Here is a 24,779-nt window from a genome sequence, read left to right as displayed (position 1 = left end):
CCCGAGTTTAGCCCAGAGAGGGCTCCAGTCCCCGAGTTTAGCCCAGAGAGGGCTCCAGACCCCGAGTTTAGCCCAGAGAGGGCTCCAGTCCCCGAGTTTAGCCCAGAGAGGGCTCCAGACCCCGAGTTTAGCCCAGAGAGGGCTCCAGACCCCGAGTTTAGCCCAGAGAGGGCTCCAGACCCCGAGTTTAGCCCAGAGAGGGCTCCAGACCCCGAGTTTAGCCCAGAGAGGGCTCCAGTCCCCGCGTTTAGCCCCGAGAAAGTTCCTGTTCCCATGTCTAGTCCAGAGAAAGTTCCTGTTCCCACATCCAGCCCAGAGAAGGCTCCTGTTCCCACGTCCAGCTCTGAGAGGGCTCCTCGTCCCAAGTTAAGCCCGGAGGCTCACAAATAACCACCCTCCCACCCTCCGCCACTGTCGTCTGGCAGCCCCTCTGCTCGCCCTCAGCCCACCATCAGCCAGGTGCGTGCTCCGCGGAACTGCCATCCCTGGACTCCGCCTCCTGCCTCTAAACCCCGGACTCCGCCTTGGCCCGTGGACCCGTCAGCTCCACCATGGCTCCTAGCTCCCTCCTCTCCACCGTGGCCCGGCAGTCCACTAGCTCCGCTGGGCTCCCTCGTCCCTCCGGCTCCACCTTGGCCTGGCATCGACCATCCTGCGCCTCGGGACTCCACTCCTCCATCTGCGTTTTGTCCCTTTGTCCCTCCGGCTCCGGTCCAGCTGGACTCCTCCTGCTCCAAGTCCTTTCTGTCACCTCCCTGGCTCCTCCCTCCATCGTCACCTCCCTGGACTCTCTCTGACGGCCCCCTCCCGGGTGTCCGTCCTCCTCCGGAGGTTATTTGGTCATGTTCCTGTCCTCGTTCAGTCTATTAGTTTGATTATGATCCATGCACCTGTGTTTCCCCAATCATCCCCTGTATTTAAGTCTATGCCTTTGCGTTCTGGGTTTGTCTGGTATTGAATGTTTGTTTCTCCCCGCTACGTGTGTGTTCCTGGTTCCCTTGATGATAATTAAAGTCCGTTTGTTTGAAGTTTATTCCACGTCTCCTCGTTCCTCGCTCCGTGCTCATCACAGTAGCGGCTCGTGACTGTATTAGAGATATAAAATAATATTTTGAAACCTCCTATAGTTTCTTTTACGTAAGTATGACTTTTATGTAAGTTTGAAAAGGGTAAATTTTAGAAATAATTCATATTGAAAAATCTATTAAATTAATTTGCATGTACCAGTGAGTTTTTACAATAGTAAAAGGATAGTTCACCCAAAAACAATAAAGTATGTTTTGTTTTCTCACACTCATGTGGTTCCTAATTTTTTTTTTTATGCAAAACTATTCTGGTGCTTCAGAACTCTTGGTATGTGCTATTTATACATTACTTTTATGGTGCCTTTGCTTCCTTTTTGGCACTTAAAAGCCTCTGTGCCAATTTAGTATTATTATAATGAAAAGAGCAGCTGGGACATTCTTCAAAATTTCTCTTAATTTGGTTCACAAAAGAAAACTTTCATACTTGGAATATTTGGTCATATTTGGAACTACATGAGGGTGAATAGATGAATTTCTATTACAGCATATAGACAACTACAGTATGTGACTTTAGCGTTGAATGGTACACATGAAACCCATGCGATTTGCTTATGGCCTTGAAAAGAAACAGCAACAAATATTTGGACATCTGTCTGTAAAATAACCTGAGCAGCCAGGGTTGGGTTGCATTTGCAATGCGACATGCACCTGATCCAGGATGGGTTTGGACAGACGCCCGGGCTGTTGTTTTTTTAGCTTTGTGACTTCGGGTGTAGAAGCGCAAAATACAAAGGTGCAATATGGATACTTGGCAAACAATTAGGCCACAGTGAGAGGCAAGAATCTGCTCAGAAAGATAGAGAGCATGTCTGTGTGTGGCCATGCATATATACTTCCCTGTGAATGAATGCATGCGTGGGTGCTTGTCATGTAGTGAAAGCATGCATGAGTGTGTGTGCTTGTGTGCGTCTCCACGCATACATGTGTGTCGGTGGGTGTGCGAATCTTGTCACTCAACAGGGGTTCTAGCGCGAGAGCAGGCTCGGTACAGTAAGTGGGCCAGGCCAATTACTCACTTCCACTGCAAAAAACTCCTCTAATTAGATGTCATTTTAAAAAGGAAGAATTAACTCCTCTGGTATTTGACCCTGTTCTCCTCTCATTTCTCATGCTGCAGCCTATATAGATTTGTTTGTTGTGCTAGACATGTTTTACAATGGCATTTACACTGCTGATGCGGGCCAGCCTAAATAAAAATGGACAACAACCGAAAACAAAGACTACACATCTGGTCTTTTGGCTCCAAAACCGGGGTCTTCGATTCCAGCTAGTGCCAATGTCGAACCCGTGTAAATATCATTGGTTCCGTGCCTGGATGTGCAGCTCAAATGGAATGCTATTCCTTAGTTACAGCAGCAGTTGCTATGGCTATGTCCGTATGTTGTGTGTACATGTGTGAGTGTGTCACTTTCGGTCGGTGTCTGTGTCTTCTATGTGGCTTCTACTACATGGTGTATTAGATAATGTGGCTGCTCTTCAGAGACTCAGAATGGAATCGAAGCAGATGTAGTCAGTTGTAGCGTCATATTGCCATTAATCAACCGCTATAAACAAGGGAAATATGAGACACTCCATCTCGTGCCAGTAAAGGTCATGTCGTAGATACAGCATGCCGCTTGGTTGGAGTTGTTTGGAAGATCTACCCATGTAAACAAGTACTGTGGTATTTACATTTAATTTTAGTTTTTTGAAAAATACTACAGTATTACAAAGGTGTCTAAAAAGGTGTGTGTGTGTGTGTGTATAGTACATACATACACACACATGTAATTAATATTCATATTTCATTTTTATATAGGGAAAAACAATGTGTGTATAATATTATTTAAATATATTATTTATAAATATATCATTTAAATATATATATATATATATATATATATGTATATATACGTACATGTTATGTTTTTTATTGCTTTTTTCCTATATAAAGATAAACTAGCCAAAACCTTGGATTATTATTATTTTGGCTAGGCTACGGTGTATGAATTTTTGTCATAAAAGATATTTTGAAAAACACTTCTCTTGTACCACACTGACATCATTTTGCCATGATGCCATTCCGTATTTCCTGGCTTTCTTAGTTAGCATAATGGATTTCACATTAGCATTAACATTACCACACATCAATTTGGAAAAGTGGCATTGTGAAGTTTTTATTTTTACTTCTTTGTCATTAAAAATGAACAACTCGTTCATAAAGAAAAAAAATTTATAAAGTCTTAGTGTAATGCCTTGGACAAGTTGAATAACACATCCTGTAGCTTGAACCATACAGTATAGCATGCAACATGTTAATCAAATAAACAATACGCACAGCCAGACCCCGGTAAAATTACTAGTGTTTAATGAACTCCTGCAAAGTTAAATGAAGCCCGATTTAGATTGAGCTAAGTTTAGCTCTATAGCTGTCAATATAAACATAATTTCATTGTATGTGCAGTTATGTGCTAGCCAAGCGTTTGCCATAGCAGCTAATCTGCCACTGTGGTCATATTTTGATTGCTGTTTCAAAATCTTAAAGAGGATGAGACTTTATTTCCTTCCAGCTTGATTAAAAATAGACCTGTGGATGTGACTATACGTGCAGTGCTTGAACCGATTTCTAACACTTACTGGCCTTGTTTCCTTCCTCCCTGTTTTGCATAAATACCTCAGCCCACATTAACTCTTTTTTGCTTTTTTCCTCCAAAAATAAGATGCGAAGCACAGCTTATGTAATTGTCTTTGGATGAAGCTGGATAAGAAAGCTTCGCTGCTCGGTTTTGACAGCTAGTTACATTGGCAGACCGGTTGGCTGCCATAGGCGGTGCTCTAAATGAGTAAGCCCCTCATTTATGGTTTGCTGAAATATGCTTGTTTTTCTTCCAGCTGGTGTAGATTCTGTACGTGAGGCCATTTGAAAGTTGATTATTAGATATCGGTAAGCGACATAAGCAAATTAGGATTTTGTTTTTGTTTTATGCTTATTCATATAACTACAGTCGGTAGCAAGTAAGTTATATTTCTGGTACGTATGCTTAAAATATTGTTGTGGTGGGGTTTTTTTTTTAGATTCTCAGCACTTAAATCTGATTGGCTGAACAGATTTGCTGCAGTTTGTAGCTGAGAGTTCATTTTGCGGCGCTGTGCAGCCGATTTAGTTTGCTCTTAAAATGTGGCACAGTGTGCTGTTTGCATCATATTTCATATGGTGATTTTCTCACAGCTGTTCCGGATTGTGTTACCACTTTTTGGTATTCTCCATTTATTATCACAATTTTCGCACTTTTGTCATTTTAAAGTAATAAACCAGGTGTATCTGTTTAGGACCGTTTAGCGTGTAAACACTTTGCGGGCTCCAAAAAAAGCACATCACATCTGTATTATCTTCGCCAAGCTTTATTACGTAAGAAGGCTAATCTGGGTGTGTTGACTTTGGGCGGTGACATTGAGAGGGTCTCAGTGGAGGCTTAAAAAAGCAGGAGGCACGTAGAGGGCACATGTAGGTGCTTTGTCCCAATTTCACCTGCTCTTATAGGCTGAAGTCGCCAGATGCCACGGGGACCTTGAGAGGTTGTGAGGTAGGGCATGTGTGAACAGGAAGTTGCTTGTATGATGCCATACGATTTTTATACTGACAGCTTGGACAGCTGTGTTTCATAATGCCAGAATTCTGGTTTGTGAGTACACTATATTTTAAACCTGATTTGTTCAACATTGAGTCTTTTTTATTATTTTTTTATTTTTATACATATATTTTTTCAAGTATTATTATTATTATACTATTCACATATATTTCATACACTTTTTCTATTTCTTTATGGTACTAAGCATTCTGTGACCTCATTTCAATATAAATAAAAAAAGAGAAAAAAATAAAGATTTTTTTATTTTATTTTCTTTCTACTTTATTTATTTATTTATTTTTAAAGCCATCTGAAATTGCTTTGCATTTGGCCATCCTCCTGGCCTTCCTGTGAAGCCGGGCTTGCATTTATATGTTAATCTGAAAGCATGGAAAATAAGGATATGTGCCTCTGAGATTATGCATGTCATCTGAAAACTGGATGTTCTTTTGCAGTGAGAGTTTCAATGTTATTTTTAGGCCCATCGCGCCCTCATTAACACCTTCATTAACAACATCGTCGAGACTGATCTTTTGTTGAGTCTTTAATGTCAGCATTTTTCAGGAGAACAAGTTTTTTTTTTTGGGATGTGAGCCATCTGCTTCTACTGAGTGGATGAAGTTACACTCTGAGTCACTTCAGGACAGGGCTCAGCTGCAATTAACTGGATAAGTTAATGATTCAGCCTGGCCCAAGGTTAGACTCAAAAGTTCTGCTTGTAAGACACAAGTCTAGGAGCACATCTTGGCTTTAATGTATATTTATGGTGTCTATCCAGCAGAGGGAGCCCTTATACTTTTAATAGCTGTGGTCTACTAGTGTGCCTCAATGCTTACCATAGACATTGCTAGACTCTATTTTAGCGGGCCTTAACCTCCCTGCCCTCATCTAGGCCCTTTTAACAATATACTTAGAGGTTTGTGTACTCTATTCATGTTTAGGGTAGTAAAGCATCTGAGAATATTTCTGTCTGCATCCTAACCTTAAAGGGATATTTCACCCAAAAATGAAAATTCTGTCATTAATTACTCACCCTCATGTCGTTTCAAACCCGTAAGACCTTCGTTCATCTTCGGAACACAAGTTAAGATATTTTTGATGGACTCTGAGAGCTGTCTGACCCTGCATAGACAGCAACGCAACTGAAATGTTCCCAAGTCCAGAAACGTAGCAAGGAGATCTGTAAAATAATCCATGTGACATCAGTGGTTCATCCGCAATTATACGACACAACGAGAATACTTTTTGTACGCAAAAGAAAAAAAATAACGACTTTATTCAACAATTCGTCTCCTCCGCATCACCCTGGTGTCATTTTGGAGAATATCTGCTGGGCGTAAACTACTTTATTTTACAGATCTCCTTGCTACGTTTCTGGACTTGGGAACATTTCAGTTGTATTGCTGTCTATGCAGGGTCAGACAGCTCTCAGATTCCATCAAAAATATCTTAATTTGTGTTCCGAAGATGAACGAAGGACTTACAGGTTTGAAACGACATGAGGGTGAATAATTAATGACAGAATTTTCATTTTTGGTGATCTAACCCTTTAATAAATATTGTTTGCTTTTTTTATTTATATTTAAAGAATATATTTTTATGTAAATCTTTATATAAAATTGGATAAACATATCTCCTCCGTTATCGGATCCAGTTTTTATCAACTACATCTACTGTCTAAAATCAGAGACTCTCTCACTCCAAAAACGCTAGAAATGGCTGTTCATGCGTTTGTTACATCTCGACTAGATTACTGCAATTCCTTATATTGCTGTATATCTAAATCTCAAATTGCGCGCCTTCAGCTAGTCCAAAACGCTGCTGCCAGACTTCTTCTGAAGTGTCGCAAACATGAAGTCATTACTCCAATTCTCAGATCTCTACACTGGTTGCCGGTTCATCAGAGAATAGACTTCAAAATTCTACTCTTTGTTTATAAATCGTTACATAACCTAGCTCCTGTCTACCTCTCTGAACTCCTTCATTTATACACTCCATCTAGAAACCTAAGATCTTGCGGCCAGGCTTTGTTGGTAGTTCCACATGTTAGACTTAAGCGTAGAGGGGAGCGATGTTATATATATATATATATATGTGTGTGTATATATATATATTTGTGTGTGTGTGTGTTAAATTGTATTATATTATAATTCTGTTTATCATTTTAATATTCAGATTTTGCTTCTTGTATTCCCACCAACAGGGATGTCTTCTCCGGCATGGACACTCCAGGGTCCAAACGCAAGCTGTACAGTGCTGTGCCAGGAAGACACTATGTGGTGGTCAAGTCTTACCAACCACAGGGCGAGGGAGAAATCGCTTTGTATAAGAATGACAGGGTCAAAGGTACATGTATCTCTAAAACAAATGTACGATTTCAGTTTAACTTTACTCAATTAAACCATATGTTATTGATAGTAATTACGGACATTTTTAAGAGTGTGTGCACCAAATGCAGGGAAAAGCTGGTTTGTAGCAGGCAGTGCAGTTTCTCCTGCCATATGGAGAGCAAGAATTCACAGATTCTGCCCTTCGGCACCAGGCGATGCCTGGCCGGAGCTAGCAACACTTCACAAACAGAAAGAGATGAGAGGTTTCAGTGGATAAGAGTGAAGACTTCATTGGATAAAATCAGCATAGGCCTGAGAAATTATATTGGCATGTGTAAATTTATACACATAGTGAAGTGGTCAGAATGCCTGTTGGAGAATGAGCAAAATGATCTTAAAAAAGCTGCATGTGTAACAGGATTTTTTCCTAGTGTCATACATAGGACTGCACATGTAGTATGTAAATAATGAGAAGAGTGTTTTATATATATATATTTGCTGACTTTCTCATATGTAGTTCTCAGTATTGGAGAAGGTGGATTCTGGGAAGGCAGTGCCCGAGGGAATGTAGGCTGGTTCCCAGCAGAATGCGTGGAAGAGATCCCAAGCAAACCCATCGAGGACAGGCCCTGTGAGTGTCTACACACAAACACACACTTTGAACTTGATCTCATTCACTGCCAATTTAAAGGCATAGTGCACCAAAAATGATACTTCTGTCATTATTTACTCACCCACACCAGTGTTATTTTACTATCATTGTATGTAGTATGTTATGTAGGGATGTAACAATTCACTCAACTCAGGAGGCGATACGATTCACGATACTGATTTCACAATACGATTTTTTTTTAACAAAATAAGATTTAAGACAAATTATAAATGAAAAGGTGTACTTTTTTATTGCTTGGACAAAATGCTGCACATTTCTTTGTGAAATTGAAATATGTCAAATAAAACTAAATTTTTAAAACAAACCCTAAGACAAACAAATATCTTCATATAAAGAAACTAAGGCTTTGCCTGTGCTCTTTCCATTCAAAATTAGAGGCAACCACAGTATTTTAATCACTATCTAAACAAAGATGCTCTACACATGCAGCATGAGCAGTTTTTAATCTATATATAATTGTATTAGATTGTATAAATTATAAAAGCAAAAACAGAATGGTCTGACTTTAGTTTTGTGAAACTGTACTGCATAAAGCATTTGCACAAAACAAATACAGCAGACACACTGAATGAGACCGCAAATTCACTCTCTGACAGCAGGTGGCACTTATGGAACAGCAGTAATGCTGTTTTTTTCTGACATGTTGGTGTTATATGTTTCAGTTGGATGTTTAGTAAATACAGCTGGATAAAACAAAAACTGTGTCCATCTTCATTTCAAGCTGTAAAGCAACAAAATGTGATAATTTTAAAGGGGTGTGATTCTTTTCTATACCCACTGTAAATAAATAAAAATTTCCTGCTTGCACTTGCCCATTTAATGGCAGAGAATCGTGACTTTCACTTTTTTTAATGTGTCGTAAAATAATCCTATGCAACTCGTGCCGTAGTAGATTCCAAGGGTTCTGAAGGGTATACTGTAGGGTTTGGTGAGAAACAAACTGAAATGGCAAGTTATTAGCCTACATTTATAAAAATCTTGTGTTGCAGTCCAGTGTGTGAGTGCGCAGGGGAATTTTATGTCTACACAGAAGAAAGCCCTGTCTAGGCTCTGCTCCAGTATGGGTTGTGTCGAGCTATTCGTTAAACTGGTTGATTTGATGAGAAAAAGAGGAAATGTAGTTGCAATAAGAATCCGTACAACTGCAGCTATTATTCTGCCGTGGCGAGGTTTGATGTTCAGCTGACCAATCAGCAGAAAGGGGCGCTTAATTCCGGCCCATGTGTAGAAATCGAATATTCAAGCTGTTTATTCATTTTTCCACCCCTGAACGAAAAACGAAAAATCAAGCGGAATTCTTGTTTTTCCTTTTTTTTTTTTTTTTAACAAGAACAACAACAACAAAAAAAACAACGAAATAGGAGCCATTTTCAAATTTTTCTTCTTTCAATATTAAATAAAAAAATGACTGAACTAATGATACACGGATTTACACGGACCCTTATTTTAGTTTTAGTTGTAGTCATTTAACTCATTTCAGTTAATTGCGATTGCAATGTTTCTTATTTTTATTTTGAGGTTTTTGAAGTGTTTGAAATTTAAGTTTTCATTTTTTCTATTTCAGCTGTCATTCAAATACACAAAATAATTTGTAATAGATTTAATTTTCATTAACAGTCACAAGACTGTTCCAAACCCATGTGACTATCTTTCTTCAAATGAAGATGTTTGACAGAATGTTCATGCTGCTCTGTTTTAGACAACAAAATTAGTGCATACCACTTCTGCGCTACATTCCAAAGCTGAAGCTGTACAATAGTTTTGTATGCAAAAGAAATGTGACAAGTAATGTTGATGTCAAACTTTGCATGAAGTGTCTTCGACAGCATATTTGAATAGACTTGAATGAGATTTCAGAGCTGCAGTGAAGGGGAAAATCAATTAATAATTTCAAAATTTTTTTATTTTATTTTTTTATTCTTATGTCTTTGAATGGCTGTCATATGGCTTCAGAAGACTTGCAATATATCACTTGAATCATATGGACTACTTTATGGTACGTCTTATAATGCTCTTTCTGATTTTCACAGCCATTGGTTACCATTTACTTTTGTTGTATGAAAAGGAGCAGCATGAACATTCTATTAAATGTCTTCTTTTGTGTTCCACTGAAGAAAAAAAGTCATACAAATTTAGAACAACATGAGGGTGAGTAAATGATGACAGAATATTTATTTTTACTATCACAAATAAAGTGTACACTTCAAATTACACAATTGTTCAACATATTACAAGGTGAGGGGAAGAAACTCTTTTCCCAATCCTCTTATTATGTCTTTTCTCACTCTATTCTTCTCCAGTGCTCTGATAACCCGCAGAATATGTGAGGAGCCTTGCAGCGATAACAGGCTGTTAATTCAGTTAGTGTTCATTTGCAACTAGGCCACAAAGCACACACGTCCACCTCTCAGATCAAATGCTCGCGTTCATCCGTCAAACATGGGTGTGAATGAGCACCTGAGAATTTGATTTATGCATTATATCCAAATTGGACAGAGCACAGGAATGCCATTAACAGCAATCATAGCTCTACTCTAGAGCAAATGTGTTAAAATTGTGATTTTGTTTTCTTTTAGTTGTAAGTACAATCATTGGTTGTTGTGTAGCTTTGGTGTGTGCACTTAACGTTCGCTGTGCAATCTGGCAGAAGGGGCCAGGGGCAACATTCTGTTGAGAGTTGTTATTTTGGGCCAAATGAATGCCTTCCACATCAGTGCAGCTACTGTGTGTTTTTCAGCCCTGTATGTGTGTGTGGTGCAAGTTTCATAGAGGCATTTAGATGTTTTCTTCATAGAAACACATCCAAACCTTTATAACAGTAACCGTAAAAGGCTTTGCATTGCAACACACTTGCATTGCATTTGACATGATGTAATTATCCAAATCCTGTTGTTAATCTACAATCATGCTTTAGTCTAAAATCGCCAACACAATTCTCTGCTGTGGTCCAGATTGTTGGTTATGACCATGTACAGTAATACAGCTATTGGCAGCTACACTAAACAAATGGAGAGCTGTTCATGACAGCATGTGGTGAGCAGAATGGAGGTGTGGTGAACAACAGCTGTCATTGGCCGAGAGGCTTTAGCCCATGTGACCCGGGGAGAGAGTCTGGCTGACTCAGCTCTCAGACTGTAAGATCTAAGTTCACCCGTCATGTGATGGAACATGACATTTGCCTTAAGTTCGTGCTACAGTAGCACAGTAAGTGCTTCTGCATGTGTACAGCTAACCTAAATGCTGTTATTACAGGTGAAGTGTGTCATTTCAGAGCTGAATTGTAAAATAAAATAGTTTTCAAACAGGTTTCCTGTCTGCTATTGGTTTGACAAACAAGTAGCCCCGCCCCAAACTCCTTATATTGGTTGAGCCAGTGTTGCTATGCTTAGTTGGTTGGAATTAAAATTAGATTGTATAGTTTTTAAATTTGAAGCAAAAACAGAATGCTCTGATTTCAACTTTGTAAAACTATACTACATAAAACATATCTGCACCAAACAAAAACAGCAGATGGGCTGAATGAGAAGCAGATTCACTCTCTGACAGCAGGTGGCACTTATGGAACAGCAGAGATTCATTGTTTCCTTTGTTACCGCTGTAAACAAAGCAGCGCTGCGCTTATAAATACTTTATTATGCATTATACAGAGGCAAGATGAAAAGAAAATATATCTAGACTTTTCTGACGACAGTCAGTTCCCCTCAGAAGTACATTCATATAAACCCCCACCCCCAAATGTATCACAAATACTTTAACATCTCAACCAACTTGAATCGTCACATATTTATATCGATTTTCAACCGGCTTAGGGTGCATTGTTAAATCTCTAATAGCAATGTTTTGAAAGTGCCAGAGTGTTTATACTTTTTAGGTTAATCGCATAGTTGTCTTTTGTTATATGAGAAAGTATTTTAAGTTAAAAGGGATGCCTAATGCATGTATTCTGACTTATTTACACAGTTAAAAAGCTGGATTCTCATACAAAACATGGACAAAGTTTCAAAAAGTGAGTTGGATGTATGACAGAGTATATCTGTGCCAAATACACTCCAGGGTTCGTATAAGTTTCGGAAAGTTTTTTTTCCGAGTATGGCCCCGTATGATGTCATAAAGGGCGGAATTCCTTGTATGGGCCCTTCTCCCAGAAGAGCGCATGCACACAGCAACCAGAGTGAGAGCAAGAGCACGCCCATCAACATGCTTCATTCAGGTTACTGAAGTTGTTGGCACACTAAAGAAGACACACTAAAGAAGTGTGTTTTTGGTTGTGATGGAAAGATAGCCTTGTTCAGCTTTCCAAAGAACCCAGTGTTAAGGGAACAGTGGAAGCATTTGTTTCACCTGGGCAGCAACAGAGTTGTGCAAGTGTTTGTTCTCTGCATTTTGGTGACTAATGTTTTAGACACAAATTAAATCAAATTTGAGTCAATAAAGTTTTTGTTCCTGTTTTATTTATATCGATGTCACAGCTTGCAGACGATCACTACTCAAAAGCTGCGTGTGCTTGCGTCTCTTTAGCTCTGCCCATGGCACGCCTCCAGGAGCTCGACTGTTTTCGGAGAGAAGCGGTACAGCTGTATCTGTCTTTTATAAATCTAATAAAACTAAAGACTCTTCGGAAATATGAAGGATGCAATACTACTCTATAGGTACTCAAGATTAACATGTGTTTGGCAGAAACTGTGTGTGTTATGTCCCCTTTAACGTCATAAAATTAGACAAATCACCTTTAAAATGTTTTGTATGTTCAAATTATTATTGCATAGTTTTTGAGAAAAATAAGTCAATAACAGTGTCTACAATAAAGAAAAGGGAAAAAATCTAGTTCAAGATATGTGTTATATTAAAAAATATATAATAACACTTTAATTAAAAAATATTCAAAAGTTTTTAAACATATCTTCCAAGGTAAAATGCATTTAAATTATGATTTTGTGGGGTTGTAAAATTTGACATTTGTACATTCTAAACTAACCGTGACTTGTGGTTAAAAGGTCAGATTATCTTTAATATACTTATTGACCTTGACAGACAGTCATAACAGTTTGCAGGGGTTCCTCCCTTTGATATTATAAAATAAAATAATAGATCAGGACGAAAAATGCATGTCACGCCATTGACCCATATACATATTTGGTGTGACGAAACTGGATCTTTTGCCTGCGTCATTTTATCCCTCATGTTATGGCCAATAATTTAGTTGTCGCAACATATTTGATCAGTTTGAGTTCATTTTAGCAGTAATCTGAGGTGAAAATGATAGCTATGTTTGGTATTAGTGTCACCTGAGGCATTTTGAATCTCTTCCATGTTTGCTAGTGTTGCAAAAGAAGCAGGGTGAAAAGGTGAGAAATGCTATGTTGAGATGGGAGCCATTGGCAGCCTTGAAATCCATGGCTGCTACAATGCACGCTTCGATTGAAGCGCTTTCGAAGAGTTGCAAGGACAGCTGATTTCTTTCATTGATTTATGAAATAGTCATTTGGTTCCCATGGCGATGCTTTCAGCGTTATTATAATCTAATTTTTTGAAGACTGTTGCCCAAATCTGTCTTATTTTTAGGTGAATCCAACAGCTAGCCAAGATACATCACATATGCTGCTGGATAGCCTTAAAAGTTGACAATCTAGTGCAGTGTTCAACATCGACTACAGTTAAATCCAGCATCGACTGGTTGGTAACAGCACAAGTATTCAGCTGAAGTCTCTTGAACCTTTCCGAGCAACACTCATGCACATTCCTGATTGATATATTTCCATGGAAACATGCTCTACACTGTACAAACCCTGTTGCTAAGGAGTGGGCCTTAGTAAGATTTTTTTCCTCTTTTTGTGGCATCTTTTTTTTCCCTCTCTCACACACTCTCTCTCCCTCTCACAGCACTGAGAACAGAGCTCTTACATACCATCTTTTCCAATGCCACGGTTCTCTGTTCCATGTGTGTGGTGCTGATGGTCAGCTCTCACCTGAGCGCTCGAGGAGACGCGAGAGTTTTTGGAGATGGGAAGTTAGGCGTCAGGGCCTGAGGGATCGAGAAAAGTGGCAATCCCCCCTCAGGCAAGGAGAATTGAGTGTTTCTCGGATTGACTCGGGGGTGAACTAAAGGGGACCAATGGACGAGACTAGCAGATCTAGGAAGAAGGTTCATTTTGGAGGTATGTTGATTTGAGGATGTTGCAAAGATAAATGCAAAGAGGAGTTGTGTGATGAATTACGGATTTGTGCGACCAATAATTGCATGTTTTGCTCTGCGCTCTTGTTTGCATTGTGGACAATTATATGGGAATGATTAGTTTGATTAGTCTATTCTCGATGAAATGTCAGTTGCAGTTGTTCATGATTTATGCTGTAAAAATGAGTTTTTCTAGTATCTTTTGTGTTTTGAGTCTTTTCACTTGGTTTTTGAGGTAACTGTGCATTCTTATGACTTAGTGACTCTTTATGTCAGTTTCAGAGGCCTTGAACAGTTATTGCAAACAAACTGTAGTAAAATATCCAAATGGTCTTGGGGCCATTTTTCGATCTAATTCAGTTCTCTGTCATATTTTAGCTTTGTCAAAGATGACAAATCAGATAAAGTTTCATTGTATTGAACTGAGTGAGAAACTGTGGTCAAGTCGTAGAGTTGTAAAACAAAATATTATAGTTATTACTTTTTTTTCCAGTGGTGCGCTCTCACTTTGCCTTGAAAGTTTTGCATCCTTCAAGTCGTGCTTGCTGCACGTTTACTATCTTTATGAATTTTATCAAGTGAACCACACAGCTAGTTACCCATGGTGGTTTGAAATCCGGTGTTGTAGCAACTGTCATCGCTGCTTGCCTACTTTTTTTTTCCCTCACACAGTCCACAGAGGAACAGTGCTTGTGTGAAGTACGTGTGGCTCTGTGTGTACATGCCAGAATGCTTTTTGTTGGAAAGACGACACAGCTGCTACAGAAAACTGACAGGGTGTTCCATTAAGAAGTGAGAAAGAGAACGAAAACGAGATGGCACTTAATGTGGTGGCCATTTTATTCATCCAATTAATTATAATGTCTACATCTCTTGATATTAAATTCCTCTGTTCAGGTTTATGCATGTGAAATCATGTATTGCTCAAAACTGCATAATGCACAACCTGGCAAAACACATCTATAAATGGCAATGTCAAGGCTTAGAGTGTGATGATTCACTTGCACACTCAAACGATTCAGTTTTGATTTACTCATTTGATGAGATGCATCATACCACGTCCAGTCTGACCTCAATATTATTTGATTCATTTCCATTTAAATGGCAAAAATTCTCATGATTAATTTTTTAAGCCGATTCTAATGCTATTTTTGAATTTTAACCTCCCTAGATGGGCACGTTTTGATAAAACAATTTGATCAACCAAAATATTAATTAAACCGCGTATTTATATATTTGAAACAACTGACAGATGGGGAGGACATCTTACATTAGCAGTCACAGGTTAGAGTGGATGTCTCTGTAGAATTGCGCTGAATCTAAACCTCCTTTTGTTTGAACATCAAAACGTTTCAGCTCAACAAAGAATTGAGCGTCTGTAACTTTAACAGCTAACCAGTGAGTAGGTTGGAAGGGGAAAGTGTTGAATCCCACGCAGCCTCCTGACTACTGATATCATCGTGTATCAACAGAACAGCAGAGGACAATACAAATGGTGCAGTTTTCAGAAGCTGAATCTTGCAGAACAGACTCCTTGAGAATCTCATTAATGGATAAATGTGTACACGGTTGCTCAGGATCTGTATTATCACTAGTTGTGCTGCCGTTAATGGGTGTCCTTCCTCCGTAGATATAATTTGCTGTCCTTATATAAGTGCACCTTTGGGGCTGTGCTTAACATTAAGGTGATTCGATTGAATTCAGATATTAGTCCAGTGTTTTTTATCCATTTGTACAAGTCCTCTGCGGACAGTTGTTTTAATGTCGTACAAACATGTTGGCGTATGAACGGCCTAGAACAAACGCTCCCCTCAGAGACGTTCGGAAGAGCGAAAGTGGATCCGGATAGACAACTAATCTCTGTGACATAAAAAAGTCTCTTCATTAGCTTTGTTGGCTCTTATCCTGGTTCCTTTCATAAAACACAGTCAATATTTGGCCTTCCTGAGCTCTCTCGGAGGACTAGTCTAGTTTGGCTCCATTATGGGCCAAATGGTCCCTGTCTTCCAAAGAGCTTTTTATTGGTTGCAATTAAACGGGGAAGGTGGTATAGTTGATGTAGTTTTGAATTCACTGTTATAAATTGTGGATTTATTTTAAGCTCATGGCATGTGTTCAAGAAATGTGATTTTATTTTATTTAATTTCTTTATTTATTTGTGTGTGTGTGTGTCATGCTGGTATTGTTTGTCAGTGACAATCTGCATGTCAAGGTTCTGTCTGGTGAATCTGTAAGCATCTTTTGTTATTTAATATTAGATTTTTTTCTAGAGCACAGTTGGTATCACGTTGGCTAAAATTATTAAATATTTTTTTTAAATGGCACCCGTGACCATGTGACATATGGCACAAAGTAACACAAATCTGACTAGACAGCTTTTGTATGCAATTATGAACCTTTACAACATTCTCACTTTATCACATCTGCTGTACATTTCAAAAATTCTATTTTTATTCTTTTTGCACATTTTATATTCGGTGTGAAAGTGATGATAATGATGTTGAAATGTTCAAAGTTTGCTGAGTTAGTGCTTGAACACAGTCACATTTTTAGGACGAAACTTTTGTTTTGTGTGAAAATGAATAAAAATTTATTTTATGGCACTTTCTGAGTGGCACATATTCTGAGCACTATGCAACGTTGAAATATTGCATAATTGGGGTGATCTAAAGTAAATTTCTGTGAATATGTCTTCACAGATGCCCGGGCAGACCGATCAGAGAGAAGGAAGCTCTTTCGACACTACACTGTGGGGTCTTATGACAGTTTTGATGCATCAAGGTATGATTAAACATTTTTCTAATCCTTCTGACCATGTTTTTTAAAGTCTGTCGGGTTCAATACATGAAGGTAGTTTGAAATGGGCTCAAATTGGCCAGGTTGTTTTAAAAATCCTAATATATAGATTTTATATGCATTTGATTTACACCAAAAGACATACTTCCCTGGATTAATAAAGTATAAGCAAAGAACAAATTGAAAAGATTGATTAATCAGTTAAGGCCAGTGATAATTAATAAGTATTCTTGTGAGTGTTTCAAAGTACAGCACGATTCATCCATTTACCTGCGCATCCATTCACACAAACCATCATTTCCCAAAACTTTTCCCCCACTATGATTTAACACAAAGCGCCGCACAAGCACATTGTTATTCACAGGGGAAAAAAGGTTTGAAGTGTGTGAAAACTCTTTAAATGGCCGGTTATGTAAGCAATAATATTAATCCTTAAAAATTTAGTTTTTGTTGTACTATGAACTTTACACATTTGTCACAGGGTGTTAAAAAGCAAAAAAAAAGACCGATCATCTCGCATCCGGCTACCATACTCTTACCCAGCTGACACACCCCTTGCTCCTAGCTGGTTGTCTTGGAGACAGAGAATCCATGGCAATGCAGTGCAGGCTACTTCCTGCTGCAGGGAGCTTGAGTGACAGCAGTACAGAAGGACATGGGTGCTTTTAGGTGAACTTGTCACAGATACACGTAAGATACCTGCTAGTTGTGTGAGTCTTTTGCAGACACACTGATTTTATTCTTTAGATATTATGATTAATACATTTACAATGGATTCCAGTGTAAACTTTTTGGTAGGATAAATCCAAATAGATTTTCATTGGATTTAAGATGCATTATTTAGCTTTCGTTAAACAGCTAATCCACACCGGTGTATAAATATCACTGCGTGATGGACAGCGGTTTGAATGTCTGAAATGAGATCACACACAGGTATAAATGCATTATGAGCAAATAATATTTCCCCCTTCTAACAGGCCGGGATATTAATGAAATTGTTGCTCTGTGACATCGCCACAGTGTTCCCTTCAAAGCAGATTATGTTGTCATGACGACCATGCATCATTCCTTAGGAGTCAGGGCCCGGTTGCATGAAAGTCCTTAAGTAATTTGACTTAGGGGTATCCCTGGGGGAGGGGGGGGGGAATCCCTGAGGTAAGGGATTTCTTTAAGAGCATTGCAACAAACGTCTTAACTGTCACCCTTACCTAAGTGTTTATACTAAGCATTTCACTGTAGTTTCTGGCAACATACGGCAATGGGCGCCGTGGTTACTATAGTTACTACTTCTCACAATAAACAGATATGCATACTTATCTATGACAATAAACAGAACATAATGAAATACAAACCTAACCAACTAAAACACAGACAAACATTAAATAAACATGAGCGCTGGCCTTTTTGCACTGCTTTGTGTACAGTCGTTACCGAGGAAACCGCCTTGTTTCTGCAGTTAAAGCGCCTCCTGCTGACCAATGAAGGAAAATTGACCAAATGTGAAAATTAACCCATGTTTTGACCATAGACTGTAAAAAAAACATGGATGTAGTGTCCGTGACGTCACCCGTAGGTTTCTAAAGAGCGTTTTTGAAGCTCAAAGCGGGCGGAGCCGGCCATTACCATTTTGGCAGCGTCACTCCCGGATAATCGAAAATGGGCAAAGAGGCGGGAGCTGGTTGCTGAAACCACGCCCACAGCAATCAGCAGCAGCAATCCACCTGTCACTCAACTGCCCACGCCTTTAATGATGCAGAATTTTAAGGCTTAATATAATTTAAACGGATGAGTTATAAAAAAATTCACCCCCCTCACAATTGTCATGAAGGGCAAAATTAGCTATATAGACCAAAATCATTTTTTGAACCAGGTTGTAAACTAGAGCCCTGCATTTCAGCCCGGCCCCGACTTTTTTATGTCCCCTCGGGCCGGGCTTCGGGCCAATTTTCACGTCATAGTTCAGACGCGGGCCGGGCCTCGGGCCTGTTTTAGGCTTCTCCTTATTTTTGTATTTTAGATATCCATCAATTAGTGATGAAACAAATTGCCGCGCTGGTGGAAACAACACGAGACCGTGCTACCGCGACTATCAAGAGCGGCTCGACAGTGTTTAGTGTCCAGCTGCAGCAGCATGCTGCAGTCAGCGCAGCTGAAGAGTTCTGCGTTCAAATGCATGCAATAGGCTTAAGCTTGCCGCAAAGCATCGGCAAAAGTAATTACCGTAAATGTGTCAGGGGGAAACAGCGAGGAGATATTTGAATTATTTACTAATAAATAGTGTTTTCTGAGTCGGTGTCGCAAGGATGAAGTTGCCGATCCTGACTCGCCATCTCCGCATTAGACGCGCCTTTAGAGAGAAGTGCATCTTTATGGATTATGATTATAATGAAAGAGTTTTTTAAAATTTGTTTTATTTAGTTAAGCAGTCATTTAAAGCCTTCTATAGATATATTTGTCATGTCTGTGAAGCATGTATTCGCTGAGTTTTGGTTCATTTTTGTGAAGCGCGCCTGTTCAAGTCGAGACGGCAGAAAGCACATCATTCTTTATTTTATAAAAGCACAACGTTTTGTTGATATTGTGAGTGCACACAAATAAAAATAGACCCTTTACAGTTACAAATGATGTATTACTCTTACCTTTATGAGCAAAAATGACGGCATATTCACTGAAAAAAATTTAAGTGATCGCGCTGGGGCCTCCATGTCCTGCAAAGCGAGCTTCAGCTTCCACTCTCCGCACAAAATATTGGATATAGCGCACATTTATCTAGGTTTAACATTTAAACATTGTTATATGCTTGAACTGTTTTATATCTATAGATTTTATTTTAGGCAATTCGTGATGATTTGAGAAGGCTAAATTGATCAAACATAGGCTCACTGTCTGCCGCTGGCCGCTTGGTCGTTAATTTAACAAACAAAAAATGCTCCAAACGTTTTTCTAAATTAACTTAATAAAAAAAATGAAACTAAATATAATCACTTTGCCATTACATACAAAACTGAACTATTTTAATAGCTGGAACAGTAGTATAAGCTGTTTTGGGAGAAGGGGAAAAAAGACGGGCTCGGGTCGGACTCGGGCCGGTAATTCTGATAAGCTGTCGGACACGGGCCGGGCTAGGATCTGAGCACCTCGGGCCAGGGCAGGGCTAGGGCCTAAATTTGAGGCCTGTGCAGGGCTCTACTGTAAACATGTTTTTTCTGCTGTAAAGTTGGGCATTTTAACACGGGGAGTCTATGGGGTTGACTCCCTTTTGCAGCCAGCCTCTAGCGGCCAGTTGACGAATTACAGTGTAAGTCACTTCCGTGTTGGTTTCACGAGAGAGACCGGAAGGTTACCGCTTGGTTTTGACGCTGCAAACAGGCAGAGTTGTAAATGTAAACAGGTGAACCGACAAGATAATGCATTATAAAATCTAAACAATTAAGACAAATTATATTTATATTATTTAATGTAATATTTGATTAATTTTACAGTTTAATATGTTATCATAAGTCATTGCCCTACTGTGCTCATATGATATTTTATTTGTGCAGGTCTTAAAAAATGTCTCAAGTCTTACATTTGAGTTAAAAAAATCCTGCAGATACTGAGTTTAAGATGACTTAAGGGAGCTCTTTTGGTCCCTTAAATTTATTACGGTGAAATGGTGACTAAGGACTTTGTAGCAACACTTAAGGGAACACTTAAATAATTAAGGGGAATACTTAATAGCAGCCTTAAGGTTCCTTAAGTTTACCCTTAGGCTTTTTCTTGCAACCCAAGTTTCACTAAGGGCTCCCTTAACCTTATAACTAAGGGATTTATTGGCATAAGGGCTTTCATGCAACCGGGCCCAGTACTCTACGTTTTGAGCTTGGAGCTCTTTCAATATTTCAATAAGTCTTTATCTTGTAGTTAAGACTGTGAGGTAAGTCAGTCAATCTTGCGGTCACAGGTTAAGCCTATTTTATCAATATGCCAGTTACAGTTGTTTTGTTGATATTGTGAGTGCACACAAATAAAAATAGACCCTTTACAGTTACAAATGATGTATTACTCTTACCTTTATGAGCAAAAATGACGGCATATTCACTGAAAAAAATTTAAGTGATCGCGCTGGGGCCTCCATGTCCTGCAAAGCGAGCTTCAGCTTCCACTCTCCGCACAAAATATTGGATATAGCGCACATTTATCTAGGTTTAACATTTAAACATTGTTATATGCTTGAACTGTTTTATATCTATAGATTTTATTTTAGGCAATTCGTGATGATTTGAGAAGGCTAAATTGATCAAACATAGGCTCACTGTCTGCCGCTGGCCGCTTGGTCGTTAATTTAACAAACAAAAAATGCTCCAAACGTTTTTCTAAATTAACTTAATAAAAAAAATGAAACTAAATATAATCACTTTGCCATTACATACAAAACTGAACTATTTTAATAGCTGGAACAGTAGTATAAGCTGTTTTGGGAGAAGGGGAAAAAAGACGGGCTCGGGTCGGACTCGGGCCGGTAATTCTGATAAGCTGTCGGACACGGGCCGGGCTAGGATCTGAGCACCTCGGGCCAGGGCAGGGCTAGGGCCTAAATTTGAGGCCTGTGCAGGGCTCTACTGTAAACATGTTTTTTCTGCTGTAAAGTTGGGCATTTTAACACGGGGAGTCTATGGGGTTGACTCCCTTTTGCAGCCAGCCTCTAGCGGCCAGTTGACGAATTACAGTGTAAGTCACTTCCGTGTTGGTTTCACGAGAGAGACCGGAAGGTTACCGCTTGGTTTTGACGCTGCAAACAGGCAGAGTTGTAAATGTAAACAGGTGAACCGACAAGATAATGCATTATAAAATCTAAACAATTAAGACAAATTATATTTATATTATTTAATGTAATATTTGATTAATTTTACAGTTTAATATGTTATCATAAGTCATTGCCCTACTGTGCTCATATGATATTTTATTTGTGCAGGTCTTAAAAAATGTCTCAAGTCTTACATTTGAGTTAAAAAAATCCTGCAGATACTGAGTTTAAGATGACTTAAGGGAGCTCTTTTGGTCCCTTAAATTTATTACGGTGAAATGGTGACTAAGGACTTTGTAGCAACACTTAAGGGAACACTTAAATAATTAAGGGGAATACTTAATAGCAGCCTTAAGGTTCCTTAAGTTTACCCTTAGGCTTTTTCTTGCAACCCAAGTTTCACTAAGGGCTCCCTTAACCTTATAACTAAGGGATTTATTGGCATAAGGGCTTTCATGCAACCGGGCCCAGTACTCTACGTTTTGAGCTTGGAGCTCTTTCAATATTTCAATAAGTCTTTATCTTGTAGTTAAGACTGTGAGGTAAGTCAGTCAATCTTGCGGTCACAGGTTAAGCCTATTTTATCAATATGCCAGTTACAGTTTTTATGGGATTATAAACACTTCAAGAAGATCTTTTGGGTGTATTTTAGGCCGTTAAATTAATCAAACTAGAGCTGTGGTTCATGACCTTCAGTGATTATGTTAGGGTCTGATTTGTTCTAGGGACACAGTCAAAATACAAAGTGCCGTAAAATGAAATGGCATAGGCCTGGAAATGAGACTCCAGCTCTTTGTGAGAGCTGCAGTTTGAGCAATTTGCTACCCATTAAGTACCTCGGCTTGATTTGCAGGACTTGATTTAATACTCCATCTAAAAGATGGTAAGCTCTCTTGTCCTTCAGGGAAATAGAGAGAACATTTGCTTTTCAGTGCTATCATATTCAACCAGCATATCTCTGGATATCTCCGGTGCCTTCTATGGTTGAACACCTTCAGTAATTGATCTGCTTGCTTGCGTCATGTGTTTTGGGGAAGGATATTGACGGTGCTAGGCAGGAAGTAACACTTAGTGTCACAAAGATGTTTTGGTGTCATTCAGGACAACCATCACCATAGTGTAACTGCTAGAAATGGTAAGACAAATAAATCAATTTTCTATCAGAAATTTGAATTAATAACTCATATTGCATTTAAAAGACATTTTTAGTGAATTTCTTTGACCCCAAAATTTGATTTGTGTTAAAGAAATAGTTCACCTAAATGCACGAATGATAATGCATTCATTTTTTAATATTTTTATTTAATATAGGACCTTTTTTTATTCCTAAAAAGTCTTTGAAAAGTCATTAAGAAGTCTGTGTAAACACTTTTTGAAATAATTGCATTTGATTATTTGTGATTATTTGCTTATGTATGTTCTGTTGAAATGTGTCATTATCTCATAATTTGGTAACAGATTGCAGGGGGCATTAAATACGAGTAGATTCTTATTTCCAAATATTTATTATTCAGAAAGTACTAAAAGAATCGTTAATGTGAGCGTTACGCAACCGAAATCGTTAAGAGAACTCAGGATCGTTAAATTCTTTACGATTCCAATCAGTAATGGACACATACAATTATTTTTAGTGTCGCGCTCATCCAAGGCCATAATCAAATGCAATTATTTCAAAAAGTGTTTACACACGCATACATTCTTCGTCTCTCTTTCGCGCGCTCCCTTTCTCTGTGGCACTGTAAACCGTCTCTCTCTCTCTCTCTCTCTCTCCCTCCCAAAACCATTCCTCCAAGATTACTGCTCATGTTTTCCTCTGGTGATTTTCATCCTTCATCTGACGGTTATGTCTTGCGTTTACGACACGCTCTCTCGCCGGCGACCGGGCCCTGCCTTTCTTAACCGGTGTCACAGCTCCTTCTTCGACAGATAAAGCCGGCGGTGAGCTTTTTTTCAACGGTTACAACTCTCGTAACATCGCGCTCTTCGTCGCAAAAATGATTAACTCCGCTCAGCCGACGCCTGTCAGGATGAAGCATCACTCCGCGCGCGCGGCGGTGGCGATGATGAGGATGATAGGCTGTAATAACGGTCGTTATGCGCGGAATTTTCTCCACAGCGACTGCGTTATCAACGAAAAGACGGTCGTGCTGCAGAAGAAGGATAACGAGGGATTCGGGTTCGTGTTGAGAGGGGCGAAAGGTAGGAAAAAAGACGGACCCCTCGTCGTCTCCGCCGCCTCATCAAAACTGTTCCTCACTTCATGCTTTACACCCTCGAGAATCAAACCGTGTTGGTGCTTCATTTCACGCTATTTCTTATCCCTTGCTCGTGTTGTCCTCTTTTTTTTTGTTCACCCTCACTTAACGTCATTTCTGTTGATTTCAAAGCGCGTCATCGCGCGCGCACTTGATTTGATGTGCCTGCGTGGCTTCAGCTGCATGAATTGCATCCATGTCAGCAACTTCTGAAGTAATGCATCTCTTGGTGTCAGCGTGTCCATCACTTGACTGCAGTGCATTTAAGTGGGCTTGTCAAATCTGTGAAGTGTAAACACAGACCCCCAACCCCACCCACTCCCTGCTCCATGTGCTTGGCTTGTGTTTGACTGCATTAGGGCTCTGCTGGCACTTTGTCTCAAGGGCTTCCCGAGTCTGACAGTCCAGCTGTTTCTTACTGTGGTTAAAGTGTTTAATTCACTCTCAAATCCTTCATAAAAATGTACTTAACTTCAACAAACCTTTAACTATGCAATGCATTAACCTCTTAAGATAGACACTAAAAGTCTCCTCCCAACCACAGCTGCAATGCTTTTAGTTTCTAGTGCACTACAGATCCCTTGAAGTTGAGAGTGGTGCACCGTGGCTGCTTTCTGCATCAGCTCTTGCGATGCCCCTTGTTCTGTCAGGCTCCACACCAGTGCTTCTCCCCACACTGTCAGCAGTGACATCCATGCATGCATTTTCTCTGGTTATATAAACGTCCCAACTCCTGCATTCATTTTTGATTTGGTTGGATGGATGCATTGCAGCTTGCATCATGTATCATCAGACCAGATGCTCTTGTTTAGCCACACTCATCCATTGTGCTACTAGGCACTCGTTTTCATAGGAATTGTATTTTTTTTATATCATCGATGTAAAAGCATGTTATTTTCAGCATGTTTTTGAGTAATAGCAAGCTTAAACATAGACTAGAGAGGATTATAAATATTTAATTTGAATAATATATATATATATATATAATTTACATTAACAAACACTTTTATCCAAAGCTAACTATATATATAACATCTTAATGAAGATAAAACACCTAATTATATATATATATAT

The 24,779-nt window shown here is 39.2% G+C and overlaps 1 protein-coding gene across 3 annotated transcripts in view; it reads left to right on the top strand.

Annotated features, from left to right (window-relative positions):
- Window positions 1-24,779, top strand: part of LOC107589167 (SH3 and multiple ankyrin repeat domains protein 2-like) — a 69,003-nt gene that overhangs the window by 15,458 nt on the left and 28,766 nt on the right. For 2 of the 3 annotated variants that reach the window (XM_016277525.1, XM_016277524.1), the window contains exons 3-6: window positions 6,897-7,039; window positions 7,541-7,654; window positions 16,568-16,649; window positions 23,567-23,649. In XM_016277525.1, coding sequence (XP_016133011.1) covers window positions 6,897-7,039; window positions 7,541-7,654; window positions 16,568-16,649; window positions 23,567-23,649 — 422 coding nt within the window. Of the gene's footprint in view, window positions 1-6,896; window positions 7,040-7,540; window positions 7,655-16,567; window positions 16,650-23,566; window positions 23,650-24,779 lie in introns of those variants that run through there. The other variant, XM_016277526.1, reaches the window with a different exon arrangement.

This window comes from Sinocyclocheilus grahami, unplaced genomic scaffold (assembly GCF_001515645.1).
Source record: "Sinocyclocheilus grahami isolate Dianchi unplaced genomic scaffold, SAMN03320097.WGS_v1.1 scaffold113.1, whole genome shotgun sequence".
In the NCBI taxonomy this organism is placed as follows: domain Eukaryota; kingdom Metazoa; phylum Chordata; class Actinopteri; order Cypriniformes; family Cyprinidae; genus Sinocyclocheilus; species Sinocyclocheilus grahami.
This window is presented reverse-complemented; position numbering and strand designations above follow the sequence as displayed.